This window comes from Apodemus sylvaticus, chromosome 10, assembly GCF_947179515.1.
Source record: "Apodemus sylvaticus chromosome 10, mApoSyl1.1, whole genome shotgun sequence".
Classification (NCBI taxonomy): Eukaryota; Metazoa; Chordata; class Mammalia; order Rodentia; family Muridae; genus Apodemus; species Apodemus sylvaticus.
Window position 1 is genome coordinate 105234577 of NC_067481.1, and position 16997 is coordinate 105251573.

General features: G+C 50.0%; 1 protein-coding gene across 5 annotated transcripts; it reads right to left on the minus strand.

Annotated features, from left to right (window-relative positions):
• Window positions 1–1392: 1392 nt before the first annotated feature.
• Window positions 1393–15019, minus strand: Dexi (Dexi homolog). Of its 5 annotated transcripts, XM_052197200.1 has the most exons (4): window positions 14170–14302; window positions 11145–11236; window positions 5976–6065; window positions 1393–2000 (listed from the first exon to the last, which is right to left on the minus strand). In XM_052197200.1, exons 1-4 carry the CDS (start codon window positions 14228–14230, stop codon window positions 1833–1835), a joined length of 411 nt encoding a protein of 136 aa, XP_052053160.1. In that variant the 5' UTR covers window positions 14231–14302; the 3' UTR covers window positions 1393–1832. The 5 variants fall into 5 exon arrangements, with proteins under 5 accessions (XP_052053160.1, XP_052053164.1, XP_052053161.1 ...); XM_052197204.1 differs by lacking the exon at window positions 11145–11236 and having other exon boundaries at window positions 14170–15019; XM_052197201.1 differs by lacking the exon at window positions 5976–6065.
• Between the last annotated feature and the right edge of the window lie 1978 nt (window positions 15020–16997).

The following is a 16997-nucleotide window of genomic DNA, read 5'->3' on the forward strand; positions in this document are numbered from 1 at the left end:
TAGCCCATGCACTGCACGAAGGCTCCTGGGCAGTGGACACACGAGGGTTGCACCAGGGTGGGCCCGGAGTAGAGATGCAGCAACTTAAAGAACCCTTTGGTAATTAGCATGGTGCCATCTCAGGGGGTAGGTAAATTTCCAGTCCCATGTTAGAAAGTTGGCATTCATGGGGAAGGAATCAACATATTGGCTTTGCTGTGACCCCCCGTGAAGGATCTCCGTGGGTATGGGCATGACATGCTAGAATAGGTTACCAGGCCCCAGCTGTGATGCATAGAATTCTGGAAGGATTGGCATGCTGCCCATGCAGTGCACTTTTAATGTAAGCCTCTCCTCAGGCCCTGACTTTGCCCCAGGCCTTTCTCCAAGGGAGAATGTCTCTCTTCCTGTTATATGTGGCTGTCCTTGGAGCTAAAAAGTCCTGCCATCTTGAGAAATTCAGCTGCACAAAATTCAGAATTCCCTGTTGCAAAATGCTCATCCCATCAAGAAGGTAAGGAGGGCCATAGGCTCCTCCCATGAGTACCCAACCACTCACATCTTTGTATCCAATGCTGCTCTAATTGTACTTGACTTTGGGGCGGGTCTACAACTATATTCTAAACTAGGTTAGACTAGGGAAGAGGGCTCCATTTTTTTTGTGGTTTTTGGAGAAAGGAACCAATGTAGCTCAGGCTGGTCCCTAATTGAACACATAGTTGAGGATGACCCTGAACTTCTGATCTTCCTGCTTTCATCTTTGAACTTCTGATTCTTTTGTCTCTGCCTCTGGAATGCTGGGATATAGACATATACCACTGTGCCTGTTTTTATGTGATGCTAGGGCCCAGGGCTTTGTGCAGGCCAGGTAAGCATTCTATCAAATGAATTCTATTCCCGGCCTCTTCCCCATTCTTCAAGGCAAGGTGTCACTGTATAGCCCTGGCTGGCTTGGAACTCACTTTTAAGACCTGGTTAGACATGTGGGGCAAGGTTAGAGATCTGCCTGCCTCTGCTTCCTGAGCACTAAGACTGAATGTGTGCCCACTTGTGCCCACTCCCTCCCTCCTCCTTAATGAGGTGTACCCTAGGTTCTGTGTGTGGGACAACACCCGGCCACCTCTGAGACTCAGCCCCGAGTTTTCCAGGGCCCCCTAGCTTTTCACCATAATTTGGGCTTTCAGAAGATGAGAGAAGGCAGTCTTTCTAGAGTAAGTTCCCAAGTCTCTGATTGCATCTCCAGCAAACTGTCAACCATGATGCCGTCTCCAAAATTCACACACACACACACACACACACACACACACGCACGCACGCACGCACGCACTCACTCACTCACTCACTCACGCACGCACGCACGCACGCACACGGGCCACACACACACATACCAGCAAACAGACAAGGCAGAGAAGATTAGAGTTGCTTACATTTTTTTAATGAAATAAGTCAGCCTCTAAGTATTGCTTTTGCAGGTTTATGGAAATCACGGATCTACACCATTCACACTGTGCACACCACTCACACTTCCAAAAATAGATTTCTAGCCAGAGACAGCATGGCCTCCCCAGTGCAGTGTCTCAGTTCTGTCAACCTGGAGAGGTTAAACCCTGCCTGGGCCCCGGCACAGCCCTCTTCAGAGTGACTCCCTGAAACTATGATCAACAGTCTTGGGTCTGAAGACTTCCCAGCTTAAGGTCAACCGGCATCAGACAGTGCTGACGGAAGCCGCTTGAGGATGAGTCCATTTGCCACTTCAGCTCTCCATGTCCTTCCCAGAGGTTGTGGGGGAGGCAGGTGCAGCTGCGGGTGAAGTGCAGAGGGGTGACGTGTGGTTGGGTTCCTGTAAACATCCATCACAAAGGTGGTGAGTCGCAAGCCAGATCCAGGACAGTGCAGAGCCAGGTGGCAGGCGAGGCCTTCAGAGGGCCCGGCAACTCCCTATGCTGGCGCTGAGTCCTCACTTCTCCTGGCAGACAGACACTTGGCTTGGGGCAGGAACCCGGCTGTTGGCACGAGCAGGCCTAACCAAGAAGACAAAGGACAGAGATCAACAGGGCGGGCCACGGTGCCTCTGGCCGGGGCTGTCTCCCTGCGGCTCAGGTGGGGCGAGGAAGTCCTGCTCTCATCCTGAGGTTCTAGACTCTCCACAGCCCCATGCTCAGGCTGGGGAAGCATTTCCGCTACCTTCTTTCCTTCCTTCCTTTTAAAAATAATTTAATTTTTAAAAATTTATCTATCTTTTAAAAAATTTATTTTTATTTTATGTGCATTAGTGTTTTGTCTGAATGTATGTTTTGTCAGATCTTGCAGTTACAGACAGATGTAAGCTGCCCTGTGGGTACTGGGAATTATTAAACCCAGGTGCTCTGGAAGAGTTAGTCTCTTAACTGCCAAGCCATCTCTCCAGCCCCTTAAGAACAATTTTTAATTCTCTGACAAGTTCATACAAGTATATAATGTAGCAGGACATTTCTTCCTCGCTTCTTTTATATTGTCTTTCCTCTCCTCTCGCTTTTCATTTTAACATTTCTTTTTCTGGTGACTGACTGAGTGGAACTGGGGTAGCCTGCACGAACGTGGTTGAGGAATTATTTGTAGGAACACAAGAAACGGACTAGCAGCTACACACCACTGAAGAAAACCGCCTCACCCTTGGCCAACAGCCATCAGCCCACTAACCACCAACTGCTCCTTAGCTAGCGCAAGGTCTGCTTGAGCCCCCTCTCCCACCCCATTTCCTATCATTTCCTGCTGGTTTTTGTTTTTGAGGTAGGGTCTCATGTAGGTAGCCCAGGATAGCCTTCAACTTCTGATTCTTCTGCCTTCACCTCACAAGTGCTGAGACTGTATGCACTGCAGGAAATGGAACTTGGAACTCAGGGTCAAGTGGAATACAAGCTGAGGGAGCTTCCACCAACTGAGCCACACCCTAGCTCCCGGAGCGCTGGCTTCCAGTTCCTATTAATGCATTTGCTTCACTTCTATGATTCTGGAGAGCCATGGTAATTTTCTATGGTAAAGGAGAGCTGGTCAGGTACTCAAGGGGTGGAAAAAGATGCTAGGGTCAGAGAAGGATCTCAGCCATAGGGGAGATCAAGTGGGGACAGCTGAGTAAGCTCCAGGGCGGGCAGCGCTCGCACCTCTCCGGGAAAGCATTGTGCTGACAGGAAGGTAGCCAGTCAACTCCGTGTCCCTACTTGGCTCGCCTTCCCACGACACAGCATTGCCTGTAAGTCCTGGCCCTATGTCAGGTTGTCTCCTTCAGTCCCCTCAGTCCCATGATTAGCTGTCATCAGCATCTCTGCAGCAGTGTCGTACCCAGGTCCCCCTTCTTTAGCCTGCCTCAGACTCTTCCCTCTACAAACACCCCTGAGCCTCCCGTGGAACAATCTCAGTGAAACACAGTGTGCCCTGTTGAATAGCAGTCAGGTGCGTGGGGCGATCACTCATCAGCATCATAGATTTAGCTCTGGCCCCCAACCAGCAAAAGCTAGCAGCACCTCCAGTCAGTCGTGGCTGCTAACAACTGTTCCCACCTTTTCCAAGAGTCACTAAGCAGCCATGACCATTTCCACCAGGCACTGTGCCTCTTCATATTTTATAGGTTGCTTAGAGAAGCAGGGCGAGTCGCCTGCAGTTGTACAAGCAGTGCAGGCAGAGCTGGCACTGCACTGGTAACAAATGGGGACAATCACACTCAGGGTTGCCACTGCACCCGGCGCTCTTTTCATGCAACATGTCCCTTCCTTCTGCCTCCCTTCCCCAGCCCTGGGTACCCTGATCCAGAGACCTCTGTCCTGTCTCCAGAGAATGATGGGCCCCCAGTTATAAGAACAAGAGTGAATGACCCCCACAGCAAGCTGCTAACCACCAGTGACTGCCAGGAAGTAGTACGCCAACACCCCAGCTCCTCACTGGTACCTAGGGGGTCATCAAAGCACCCCATTCTGGCTCCTGGGGCTTCTGAGAAGGACTGAACCCCAGACTAATGTGGTAGTATGCTCAGCGCCTGCCTGGTCTGTCTTGCTGGCCTCACTTCCCACTCTCCACATGCAGTTCCTGAGATCTCCTCCCAAATAACCCAAGAGCTCATGGGTATCTTCACCCTCCTTACCAGTCCATGAGTTGTTATGTCTGTTGGACAGATAAAGACATCAAGGCCCAGAAAGCATAAGATACTCATTGAACGATGCTCGCTTAGAAGTACTGAAATCTGCCTAGCTGTGGTGCCCTGGCCCTGATTCCAGCACTAGGAAGCTAAGATCAGAGAATGGCAGGTTAGAGGCCAGCCTGGGCTACAGGATAAGATTGAGTTTGAGGCCAGGCTGGACCATCTAGTACGAGCCTGTTTCCACAAACAGAACAAGTGCTGTATACCACCAGTTCCTGTTCCCATTTTGTTTTTGTTTTGTTTTGAGGCAGGGTTTCTCTGTGTAGCCCTGGCTGTCCTGGAACTCACTCTGTAGACCAGGCTGGCCTCGAACTCAGAAATTCACCTATCTCTGCCTCCCAAGTGCTGGGATTAAAGGCATGTGCCACCACTGTCCGGCTCCTGTTTCCATTTTGCACACCAATGTTTTCCGTGCTGGGCCCCAAGCTAGAAGACAGGGGCCAGGCACTGTGCCAAGCTGTGAGCAACTTTAGCTTGAAGCAACCCTCCCAAAGATGGGACATGGTGTGAGCACCGCTGGGGATCCACCCAGGGCTGTGCTGCACAGGAAGGGCACCCCACGGGGAGACTAGGCATACTGTCTCCTGTAGTTCTGAACATGGTGGGGGTTGGAGCTATTATATGTTCCATATTATGCTGAATATGCTGAAATTTCTCCCATCCTCTACCAGACTTATCTGCCGAAGGCCAACTGGGAATACACTCTACCACACCAGGAACCTTCTCTCATTCCCACTGACTGCCCTGTACCCCCACCCCCAGGCTCCCTACCCTTTTGTCCCCTCCCACCTGCCCAGAGAACCTGTGGGAAACAGGGGCTGTAGCTACATTGGGGCTTCCAGAAAGGCCTTCTGAGACTCTTGTCCCATCACACCAGAGCCTATCTGTGGCTGCTCTTCGTTTCAATGACCTTAGGGAGACAGGGTAGTCTTGAAGGCCTTCATGTTCAGAAGCCTGCAGCAGAATAATTTACTGAGATTCCCCCTCCAGGTGCCTCCTACAGGGATGCCGCAGCCCAGGATAGGGAAGGGACAGGAACCACTGAGGAGGCCTCACTTCCTGCCAGTCCTTATGACTACACAAGAGTCCCAGCAGTTGCTGGTCTGACTGAGCCTTTTGTCCCAGGAGCCCTGTCCCGGTACCCGCACCCTGACCCAGGATTCAGTAGGTGCTGCTGACTTCCGTCCATTTGCTGAGTCTGTCAGTGATAACCAAGGATGCCAGGTACCTGTTCACTCAAGTTCCTCTCCTTTACAGCTTGTTTTTCCTTTTAAAAGCCGATTAAGGACTGGGGATTAACTCAGTGGTTAAGAGCATCTGCTGTTCTTACAGAGGACCCTGGTTCTGTTCCCAGCACCCACGTGGTGGTTTAGAATTACCCATAACTCCAGTTCCAGAGAATCCAATGCCCTCGTCTGACCGCCACGGTCCCTACATGCACATGGACTCACATAGAATGAATAAATGATTTTTTTTAAAAAGTTAATGTAAAGAAAACAATTATATAAAAGATAATTCAGGCGCCATCAGCGTGGCTTGGTTGATTTAGGGACGTGCTGCCTGACTTCTTTAGTTTGATCCCAAGATCCACATGGCAGAAGGAAAAAAAAAAAACTTTTACAAGTTTCTCTCTGACATCTACATGTGCACCGTGGCATAGCCACGCCCACCCCTGAATAAATGAATAAATGTAAAAAAAAAGAAAGAGAAGAGGTGAAGGTGCTCAGTGGGAGGCAGGAACAGCCTTCCCAGGGCACGGACTTTGTGTTTCTCCTACAGACAGCCTTCTAGAAGGCCCACGGCACACCCCACTTTCTCTACATACCCCAAATGCATGGCTTGCCCGGCTCTGCAGACATCTGGGATCCCTGTTGCTAGAGGCAGACTGTGTAGCAGGAGGCCACCTCCCTGTCAGCTGCAAAGACAGAAGAGGAGAGAAGCTTCCTATGTCCACACAGCACAGGATGGGGCAGTCCTGGCTGAGAGCTGGTGTCTCGGGCCTGGACTCCACCCACAGGCTGGCTGGCTATGCGTGCTCATATGGGCCATCTAGTGTCCGCAGCTGTCCACAATGCATTTGCTGTCACACACCACCTGGACATTACTCATCCAGACAGGCTGAGTATCCCCTATCTAACACCTGGACCAGAGGTTTCGGCTTCTGCGATATTGGAGTTCAGTAATGAAATGCCGGGAGAACTGAAGCAGGTCTAAAACAGATCTCGTCTGCCTGCCAGGGCCTGACTCTGGAGGTCTGAGGACAGTCGTGAGACTGGTCTCCTTCTCCCAGGATGCACTGGGACTCAGGTCATTAGGCTTAGCAGCAAATGCTTTTACCTGCTGGGCCCTCTCACAAGCCTCAACAATGGAGTTTTCTGCAACTTCCTTTTTTTTTTTTTTTTTTTTTTTTGTAGCCTGGGTTAGACTAGTGCTCTGATGCTTCTGCCTCATCCTCCCCAGTGCTGAAATCAGAGGAACTAGCCACTTCAGCTGGCCCAATTCAAGAGTATTTTTATGATTGTTTTGATGTAGGGTCTTATTACAACTATTAACTAGCCTCAAATTCATGATCTTCTTGCCTCTGTCATAACTATGAAAAAAATAACCCATCACTTGTAATTTTAAAAAGGTAATGGGGTAATGCCAAGGAGACAGTGAAGAGGACACCTACAGCCAGAGAGAGGAAAGAGCAGGCTGATCGGGGCACAGTGAGCCTGACTTCTCTGGTACCTCTCAGGGCTTCCTCCAGCCTAGCACCTCACTTCAGAAACCCAGACACTATTGTGGATGCCAACAAGGGCTTGCTGACATAGCCTGATATAGCTGTCACCTGGGAGGCTCTGCTAGTGCCTGACAAATACAGAGGGGGACACTCTCAGCCAACCATTGAACTGAGCACAGGGTCCCCAACGGAGGAGCGAGAGAAAGGACCCAAGGGGTTGAAGGGGTTTGCAGGGCCATAGGAGGAACAACTATATGAACCACCCAGTACCTCCAGAGCTCCCAGGGACAAAACCACCATGAACCAAAGAGTACCCATGGAGAGACCCATGGCTCCAGTTGCATTTATGCAGCAGAGGATGGCCTTGTTGGACATCAAAGGGAGGAGAGGCCCCTGGACCTGAGAAGGCTAAATGCCTCAGTATAGGGGATGCCAGGACAGGGAAGCGGGAGTAGGTATATTGGTGAGCAGGGGGAGGGGAGATGGGATAGGGGATTTGGGGGGGGGGGGTAGAACCAGGAAAGGGGACATTTGAAATGTAAATAAATAATATATCTAATTTAAAAAAAAAACAGAAATGCTGTGCAATTGTGGGTGGCTCATAGCTGGGCATCTAAAGTGAGTCACTGAACTTCCCCAAGCCTCAGTTTCCTGCTGTGCCTAATGACGCCTAACTAAGTGACCATGCACGGGTGATGCAGGGAAGCTCTGTGGGAGAGGCACCCAGTTCTAACCTCTCAGCCAAGCTTCCTTCCAGGCAGGCAGTCGGGAAGGAGGCCTTCCTTTAGGGATGTGGGATGTCAGCTGCAAGCGCAGCTCAGCTGACGCTCGTGGGTACCAAGCATCCCCAACCCAGTCTGCTTCACAGGCAGTCCACAGTGATGCGCTCTTCTGGTTACTGACCCCAGAAGAGCAAGGAACTCCAATAAAGGGGGTCTCCTGGGGCAGGGTCCCCTGGTCTAACACATCACATGGTTCTGTACACATCATTAACAAGTCACCTACATGTCACTCACCAACCCACTCAATCACTGTAAGCCCTTAGGCACCTTCCTTTATTCCCAATTTACAGACAAGGAAACTGAGGCTTGGGGGAGGTGATGTCACTTATCCAAAGTGTTGGTAGAAATGGGGTTTAAACCCCAAATGTGTGTGACTACAAAAACTTTAGGAAACAAAAAGTGGGCTGGAGCAATCACACACCCACACCAAACATACAGATTGCTCTGTGCTCCTGGTCAGGCCTTACTAATTGTCTAGGTTGGTGCTGGGAACTTTCATCTAGCAGTACTAGCTCTGCATATAAAGCGTCCCGGCCCTCGCCATTAGCTGGCTTCTTCTAGTGGTGACATAGCATTCATTTGGGGGTGCACCTCAGTAGTAGGGTATGTGTTTAGGATGTGTGAGGAGGCACTGGGCTGGATCCTCAGAAACACCTAAAAAACAGTAAAATACAGCCTAGAGGGCCTGGGGCTGTAGTTCAGTTGGCAGAGTGCTTTCCTGATGCTCATGAAGCGCTGGTTTCCATCCACCTACACTGGCATGTGGTACACATCTACACTCAGAAAGCAGGTGCGGTGACCAGGACGACAGCCAAGCACTTGGGAGGTGGGAGCAGCAAGAGAGGGAGTCCCATGCCATCGGTAGCTAGGCAGGGCGACAGGGCCAAAGTCCGCATGAGAAAGTAGACTTTGTTGCTGCTGCTGTTCTTTAGTTTGTTTGTATTTGTTGTTGTTGTTGTTTTTTCAAGACAGGGTTTTTATGTGTAGCCCTGGCTGACCTGGAACTCAATTTGTATACCAGCCTGGCCTTGAATTCAGAGATCCTCCCTCTCTGTCTTTGGAGTGCTGAGTTAAAGGTGTGCCCGACTTTTTTTTAAACCAAGGAAGCACTAAAACTCTAAAATGAAAAGCATTATTCACCTTAAACTCTAAAAAGGAAAAGCAGTAACTCTGCAGTGGAGAAACCTGGCTCATATTACCAAAGCTAATGGGGCCGGCATGGTACAGCAGACGTGTGGCTTTCAGAATTCTGTACTGGGGACACACTCTCTTCCTGCCTAGATCACATCATCTGAATGGAATCCTGAGCTCAGACGGACACCTGACAACCCCAGGCAGAGACAGCTCACAAATGCCACACCAGCCTCCTGCACACTGCCAATGTGGCACCGAGACATAGACAGGCTGAGCAGCTGGTCTAGAATAAAGAAAGCAGTGACCTCAAATACTGCGCTTTTACCATTAAAGGACATCCCTAGGACAGATAAAAAGATGTGAACAAAGCAATAGAGCAGAGTGTGCCGAGGTCCTATCGCTGTCCAGTCGCTGATTTCAGCCAGGTGTGGTGGCACCCAACTGTAACCCAGTGCTTGGGAGATAGAGCAGGAGAGGAGGATCAGGAGTTCTAGGCCAGTCCTGGTTATAGAAGACCCCATCTCAAAAAACAATGACATCTTGCTGGCTTTAACAAGGACACTACAGATACCAAGTAGACCCTTCTTTTAGGAAAATACAGACCAAAGTATTCAGGAACAGAGGAACATCATATCTGTGACATATCTTGAATGGTTTAGAACATGATTGTACATGTGTATGTGTGTGCTCATGTGCATGTATAGGTATACACAGAGGAGAATGTGAGCTTACACTTAGCAAATGAGCAGAAATGTTGGCTGGCAGGCTGGCTGTGGTGAAGGGATCACAGGAGTTCTTTATACTTTTCTTGTAACTTTGCTGAAAGTGTGGAATTCTACAATTTTTCTAAAAGATTTTTTGGAGGAATTCAGGATAAAAGAAGCAAGTGTGTAGATGAGACGGGCCTTGAGAGGTCATGACTGGCGCATGGGGGACGGCCATTCGGCCGGTCCTGGAAGGCCCTTCTGCTCCCTGGTGGCCACCGTGCTGTGCAGGAGACACAGCCATCTTATTTAGCTCTGGTCTCTGGACCCCTCACTTTCTAGTCTTTACTTGCAATGCTGAGTTAACTCAGCAGTCAGGAGGCAAGAGCAAGAAGATCCTGAATTTGAGGCCAGTTGGAACCACACAGTGAGATCCTGTCTCAAAAATAAAAAGTCTGTGTCTTTCAATGTGATTTTGATTTCCCATATGCAGCTGCTGTTCTCAGAAGGTCCAGGAAGAAGGCAGCAGTAATATCTGACAAAAGCACTCCTATTTTTCGTTCAGCTAAACAGATACCAGGGCTGGGAGGAGGGTGTAATATGAAGGCCCCATTTCCTCACTGGAATCTCCAGGCTGTGCTAATTCAGAGCCAAGGACATGAGGCCACTGACATCTCAGCTGACCTAGAGACCTTTTCTTCCCAAAGGGATGGCCAGGACTACTGAAGCGCTGTGACCAGGGTCCTTCTACGTGTCTCCCGGTGAGAGCAGGACATGCACATGTCCCCCACACCTCTAGACCATTAGCCTTAGCCTCCTTCCTGTTGTTCTGCATCTCCTCTCGCCCTGATCCAGGTCCACAGGCTACCAGTAGGTCTCCCACAACTGGGATTGGAATATATGGCTGTCCCCATAGAAGTGGTGGGCATCCCAGTTGGACAGTATCATGCTCTGCTGGGTATTCTGTTGACGGCACAGGCTATAGTCTGACAAGGAAGGATAAGGAAGGAGTCATGGTCCTCAGGCCTTGAGGCCTGAGAGTAAGCCAGATCAAGGTGTCAGTCACCCTTATTCCACAGCCACACTGTACCAGGCCACACAGACTCTGGTGGCATCATACCCATTCCCAGGCTAGAGATTATGTCACTTCTACAATACTTCATATGCCAGGGAGGTCCAATAGGCACCCGCCACCTGTTATAAGACTCTAAAGTAATTAACCAGGCTAAGGTGCATCTCTAACCTAGCAGATGGGCTGTCCGGAAACCCCCACCTCCACTCTGACACACACACACACACCTAAGGCTCCCAGGTCATGCACCCAGTCCTCTCCCCCAGCAAGCAAGGAGCTCCTTCCGCTACTCCCCCGGGCCACAATGAACACTCTATAGAATCCACAGAGGCCACTTTCCATAGCTCTAGAACCAGTGCCCCAGGGACTATGGGTATGAGAAAAAGTCTCTAGGGCCCAGATAGGCAGGAAGACAGAGGTAGAGATGTGTGTGTGTGTGTGTGTGTGTGTGTGTGTGTGTATACACCAATGGGCATATTCTCTGAGCCCATTTTGTTAGTCTCTGGTCTTTTTGTTAGTCATGAGACATGAAGATTAATGCATAAGGCAGGTAAGGGCAGATGATTCAGACTGTACCTACCTGTCTATAACAGTGGTTGATGTTCATGGACCAATTACCATGCAGGGAGGTCCAAGTCTTTGTCCTCTCAACAAGACAGATTTTCATTACCCCTGTTTTATAAAAGAGGCCACCAACATGTGGAGTTAAATGGCATTCCCAAGACTATGGCTAGGCCTGCAATTTGAATCAAGAAAATCTGAGTTTAGAGTTACTGCTCTTAAGCTTGGCTGTACATTGACTCCTCAAATAGGTGCTCAGTAAATGTATGAGGAGCTGAGTTACGCAGTTGGACAGCAGAGGTGAGGAGCAAAAGTGGGCGTCCTTGTTCTTGCTGAGACTCACCCAGCCCCCACTGCCTGTGTGTCCTGTATGCACGGCCTCAGTTCATGTCTCCTGCTCTGGCTTGCTAGAACACAGGTGCATGTAAGCATGAGTGGGAACAAGCATGCCTGGCTCGGGGCTCCTGTGCATGGAAAGGACCAGGAGACAAGGTTGGCTCACTTCACTTCAGGTTGCTACCAGTCATCCTCCCCGCATCCTCTGGGCCTTTCTGGCCCCGGGACCAAAGTCTTCTAGCTTGGATAGTGTGTGGGTTTCATTGTCTCCAGCCCTTGGTGAGGGCCTTTCTACATCCCTCATCTTCCCTACCCCCAGGTCAGCCAAGAGTGTCCCAAAGGAATGAACTTTGGTATCTTTCAGTGTGATTTTGGTGTCTCTGCTCACATAGCATTTGTTGCACAGCATGTCAAAGCATTTGGGCTCTGGTTTTGAGCTTAGAATAAGCCAGTGTTTTCAGCTGGAAGCAGGAATGTTTCTGTTGATATGGTAAGAAGATAAAATAAGACATTTTCACCAAATTATACTGCCTGAGAGTCTACTTGGCTCAAATACAGAGATGTAACTTGGGATCACAGGGGCCAAGCCTAGACTCTGAGAGAAAAAGGAGGGCCAATGCTTGTTGAATGACTACATGTGAGAACATTCAGAAGGCCTAGAAGCAGGACTGGTCTGCAGTCTCTACTCAGGCTCTGAGTGGGTCTCGGGGATCTTATCTCTGTTAGGTGTTCGCAGTGCGGTCTCGTCCAGTTACCTGTCACCTCTGGCTGGACAACTAACAACATCCTCACCTACACTTGGCCCCATTCTGCTCACGGCTGCCAGTCATCTGACAGAACATGAGCTGGACTATGCCATGCCCTGCGGAGGACCGCCACTGAATGCTGTTCTTGGCTAAGTCATCTATGGCCCACCACTGACCTCTTTTACAAATCCTATCTCCAGCCTCCCTTTGGCTGCTGAATGAGCCATGCCTTTCCCAGTTCAGGGTATGGGTTCTAACGATTTCCTCTACCCAGACTGCTTTGCTCCAGAGGTCTCTGTCTGGTTCCTTCTATCAATTCTGACCTCAGCTCGTATTTGCCACCCCTCCAGAGAGGCCTTCTCCCACTCTCTCATTAAAGCAGCCCTTATTCCCCTCTCGTGGTCACTTTGTATGGAGCATCTGCCAGAGGCCAGTTGTTGTACAAACAGTACCGAGTGCAGCAACACAGCCTCTAAGCTCCTCACTGGGTTTCTAGATGCCCAATTGTGTGCCTCATGGAAGGTCTGCATGCCAGGTTCCATCTGCCTTTGCTCACCGAGTACTCAACAACCAGATATCTGTTCAATGAAAGATGGATGCCAGGCTGGCAGGAATGCGAAGCAGCTGGTGCATGGCCCTGCCTTGAGCTTGGCACCTGTGTGGGTACCACTAAACTTACTAAAGAGTTCTTCAAAGACATCATGCCTTGTCCCCAAGCATTTCCTGCTTACCATGCATTATTTCTACCACAGACAGACAGACCATGTGTCCCCAGATCCCACTGCTGAAAGCCTGTTCCAGCAGTGATGGTGTTAGGGGTGATTAGGTCACAATGGTGGAGCCCTCGAGTGGGGTCAGTGCCCTTTGGGAAACTATGAGGATGAAATGCTTGCTGTCTGAGCTATGATATTCTGGCACAGTACCCCAAAGTAAGACACCCACTTATGGCAATGTTGGCAATCAGGTAACATAGGAGAGGAGAGGTAAATGCCTCCTTGGAGTGACATTAGTATCTGTTATCTCAACGGAGACCCTGCCCACCAGCTCCATATGCCTCTCCATTGCCACTGGGCTCTAGGACCTGCCAAATCCCAGCATTCCCCAGCTATATAGGCCCAGGCCTGCCCCATGACACCTCACTGGACCCAACAGCTTGCCTGGCACAAACATTCTCTCATATAGGCCAGCTGTCCCCTTTCCCTTGTTGGGAGATTTCAGCCAGTCTTACTCCTCCTTGGATTCACACTATCCTTCTCTAACTTACAACAGAGCTTCTTGGCAGAAGCCCAAAGGCAGGTCTTGAGTGCAACCACCCTAGGGTTCCTTCTGCTGACCCTAGGGTCCTGAGAGGCCTTGCAAATACTGCAGACAAAGCCAGCACCAGCTCAGAACTGCCTGCCTGCTCCAGTGTAGCAGCCTAAGACACTGACAGCCTCTGCAGAGCGGATCTAAGCCGCGGTACCAACAACCCAGTATCTCTGAAACCTGACTCCAAATACAGCAGCAGAAACACTGCCAACAGGAAGTGCGGTGTTGTTTGCTGAAGGTTTTCATTCTCACAGGCTTGGCCTGAAGCCCCTGAGTTTAACTGGTCCCTCAAGAGGCCGCAGAACAAAAGTGACCAGTGCCTCTTATGACACCAGTCTATCCTTTCAGGACAAGGAAGCAGTCCCCCAAACCCCAAGGTCACCAACAAGACACGCTAAGACTTGGGGGAGGAGCTGACAGCTCCACCTCAAAAGGTTTTGGGTACAAAGCTTTTACACAAGCCATGGGGTAAATTACTCCAAGTGTTCATTTCCTTGGGGGAAATCTTTCCAAACACTACTATTCCTAGCATCTGAGTTAGATCTGAGGGAGGTGGCCAGAGAAATCAGAGGCTTTAGAGGAAGGATATTAGTCTGCCCTGAGGACACCACCTTCTCCCTCCCCGAAATACAACCCCATCTCAAGGGCACTTACAGGCCTCTTCCTGGGGTCTCATCCCTGTCCAGATGGTGCCCCCAACCAGTGGCAGCGGCATGATATGGGCGGCTGGTCCAGGCTAAGAGTTGCGGATGGTGGAAGGCAAGTAGGGAACAGTAATCAAGACCTTATTCCAAATATCCATCGAAGACGTCGAGCTCTGAGTCGGCATCGTAAAGGCCAGAGCCAGGGTCTGAGAGTACGCCAAGGTCCACCAGCGCCTGGTCCAAGTCCTCGGGCAGGAAGACGAGGCCCACATTGAGAACGATGTATTCCATGAGGAAGGCGTAGTAAAGGATCAGCACATTGACGAAGAACAGGCCCACGTAGAACATAGAGGGCAGCAGCGGTGGCTGCACGTAGGAGACCAGGGGGCCCAGAGCGTCCAGGTGGGCTGCGACCCGGGCGCCGGGCATGCAGGGGCCGGCGATGGGGGCGGCGACCGGGCGATCCCAGCGACCTCAGCCGCTGCGGCGCCCGGGCGGCCCGCGAGGGGGCAGCTCGGCCATCCAGGGGGCGCCCCGGGGCTCAGTGGCGGCAGCGCTGGGCCCCGGGCGGCCTCCGAAGACGCTCCTTGACCCCCCCGAGATGCTCAGGGCTGGGTCACGGAGCCCCGGGATCCGGATACTGGCCACACGGGCCGCTCGCTCCTCAGGGCTCCCCTAGAAGTGGCCAGCGGCTCGCTCGGTGCGCCGCGCTCGCGCGCCCCCGCCGCAGCTCAGAGTTGAGGCCAGGTTCCCGCGGCCGTCTCTCCTGGGCGCTCCTCAGGAACTCTCCGCGCCCCCGCAGGATCACTGCCCATCTCTGCAGCCGCCGTGTCGCTCTGCTACTTCCCAGCACCGCCTACCCAGAGGCTCTTCGTTCATTGGCCACTCGCATGCTCACCCGCGTTCATTGGCTAGCTCAGTGCTCCGTGCTTATTGGCTTGAGCTGTCCGGGGGCGGGTACTTCTTTACTCCGCCCATGGGAGGTGTTCCAGTCTTGAAGTTGCTCTTCTGCAGTTGGCACTCCCTAGACTCTGCATCTAGAACTTAAGTATGGTGCGTCACCCTTTTGGAACTTAGTTTTCCCATTTAAAAGATGCCATGTGGAAAAAGAATGCCGGCAATTTCACTGGAAATCTTAAATATTTCCAAAGCGCTGTTTTTTTTTTTTCCTTTTCACGGTATGGTAAGAAAACCTTTGATAGCGGCGTAACATCCAGATGGAGAGCAGCACCACAAGCTGGTCAAATCTTCTGCCAATAAGGTTGCCTATTGTTTCTTATTACTTTGCAGTCGATGTTTTTTAAAAATATCAATAATGCTAAGTATATATCTGCTCAGATTTCTCTGTTCACAGACCATCTCTGTGCTTTGTCAGGAGGATGAGTTTGCTAAAGGTGCCTTCATTGGGGTTTAAACAGTTAGGGATCGAAAACAAGGTCTTGTGTGTGCAAGATGTAGGCGAGATACAGCTGTACATCTGAGCTACATTCTCAGCTTTTGATAAACAAAAAACCCAAACCCCACAAAACCAGAGTATCACTATGAAGCCTCTGACTGGCCTGAAATTGTCTATAGACCAGGCTGTCCCAGAACTTGTAGAGTTCCACTGCCTCTGTCTCCCGAGTGCTGGGGAGTGCTGGGATTAAGGCCTATCCTTAACTCTTTTTTTTTTTTTTGGATTTGGTTTTTTTCAAGACAGGGTTTCTCTATGTAGCCCTGGCTGTCCTGGAGCTCACTCTGTAGACTAGGCTGGCCTTGAACTCAGAAATCCACCTGCCTCTGCCTCCCAGAGTGCTGGGATTACAGGCGTGCGCCACCACCATCCAGCTCTATCCTTAACTCTTAAAAAGGTCTTTAATCTAAGGTCACACTTAGCTTTACAGGAGCTGGACAAGGCAATGTAGTATATTTCCTTTTCACAGATGAGGAAACTAAATCCCAGAGAAATGGAGTCTCAAAGCTGCTGAGTCTGTGTAATTTTCTTTGGAGGTCAGACCTGTTCTTGTTCTTTTATGACTTCTACATGGGAAACCATTGGACTGATGCCGGCCTCCATCTCTCTAATTTTTGGAAGCAATGCAAACCATCATTTATTCACTCTATCAATATTCATCTAAAAATGTGCTATGTGCAAATCTTGTCCTGGGCCCTGGAGAGAACATTGGTCCCTGACTCAGTTCTGTTCTTAGGACAGTCAGTGGGCTGCCACAAGGGCTAAATAGCTATGAGATATAGAAATGACTAAATGAGAGGGTATGGGGCACAAAGCCTTGCTTTCCACAGCAGTTCCCACTTCCAATCCGGGAAGGAAATCCAGGTGTATATAACCTCACATGGAGATCTTGGAGTTCTCTTTCTTACTGAATTAGTTGGAAATGGCATGAATTTTGGATGGTGACCAGAGAAAACCTCTGAAAGCACATTGTGGTTAGTTTTACATTGGTGTTTACCTTGCTGCTTGCATCTTTACAGAATGTTTTAAGACTAAAGTGCAAAAGGAAAAGGTTGTAAGGACAAACAAGAATGTTATTGATTGGTTTTGTTGACAGAAGCAAATAAGGGTACCTGGGCTTGAATCCTGCCTCTGTCACATGGTAAGTGCCTGACTTCTCTGTGACTTAGTTTCTTGGATTGTAAAATAAGGTTAATAACAGCATCTACTTCATAGGGTTGTGAGAATTAAATAATAAATCGCTTAGGATAGTGACAAATGATATGTACTACTCAATGGTTTTTATTTTTATTTAATTCTTATTATTGTGATATTGAAGGTTAAATCCATAGCGCGTCGTAAGTCACATTCCCAGCCCTTAAAAATTTTTAGAGTTAGGCCCATCA

Bases quoted from the DNA above. Each gene is read 5' to 3' on its own strand.
- Dexi (XM_052197200.1), bottom strand. From the start codon at position 14,230: ATGCCGCTGCCACTGGTTGGGGGCACCATCTGGACAGGGATGAGACCC. The intron at 11,237-14,169 runs GTAAGTGCCCTT...TTTATAAAACAG, and splicing joins GAGACCCCAGGAAGAGGCCT to GGGTAATGAAAATCTGTCTT. The intron at 2,001-5,975 runs GTATGTAGAGAA...CTTCTTGGTTAG, and splicing joins GGGCAAGCCATGCATTTGGG to GCCTGCTCGTGCCAACAGCC.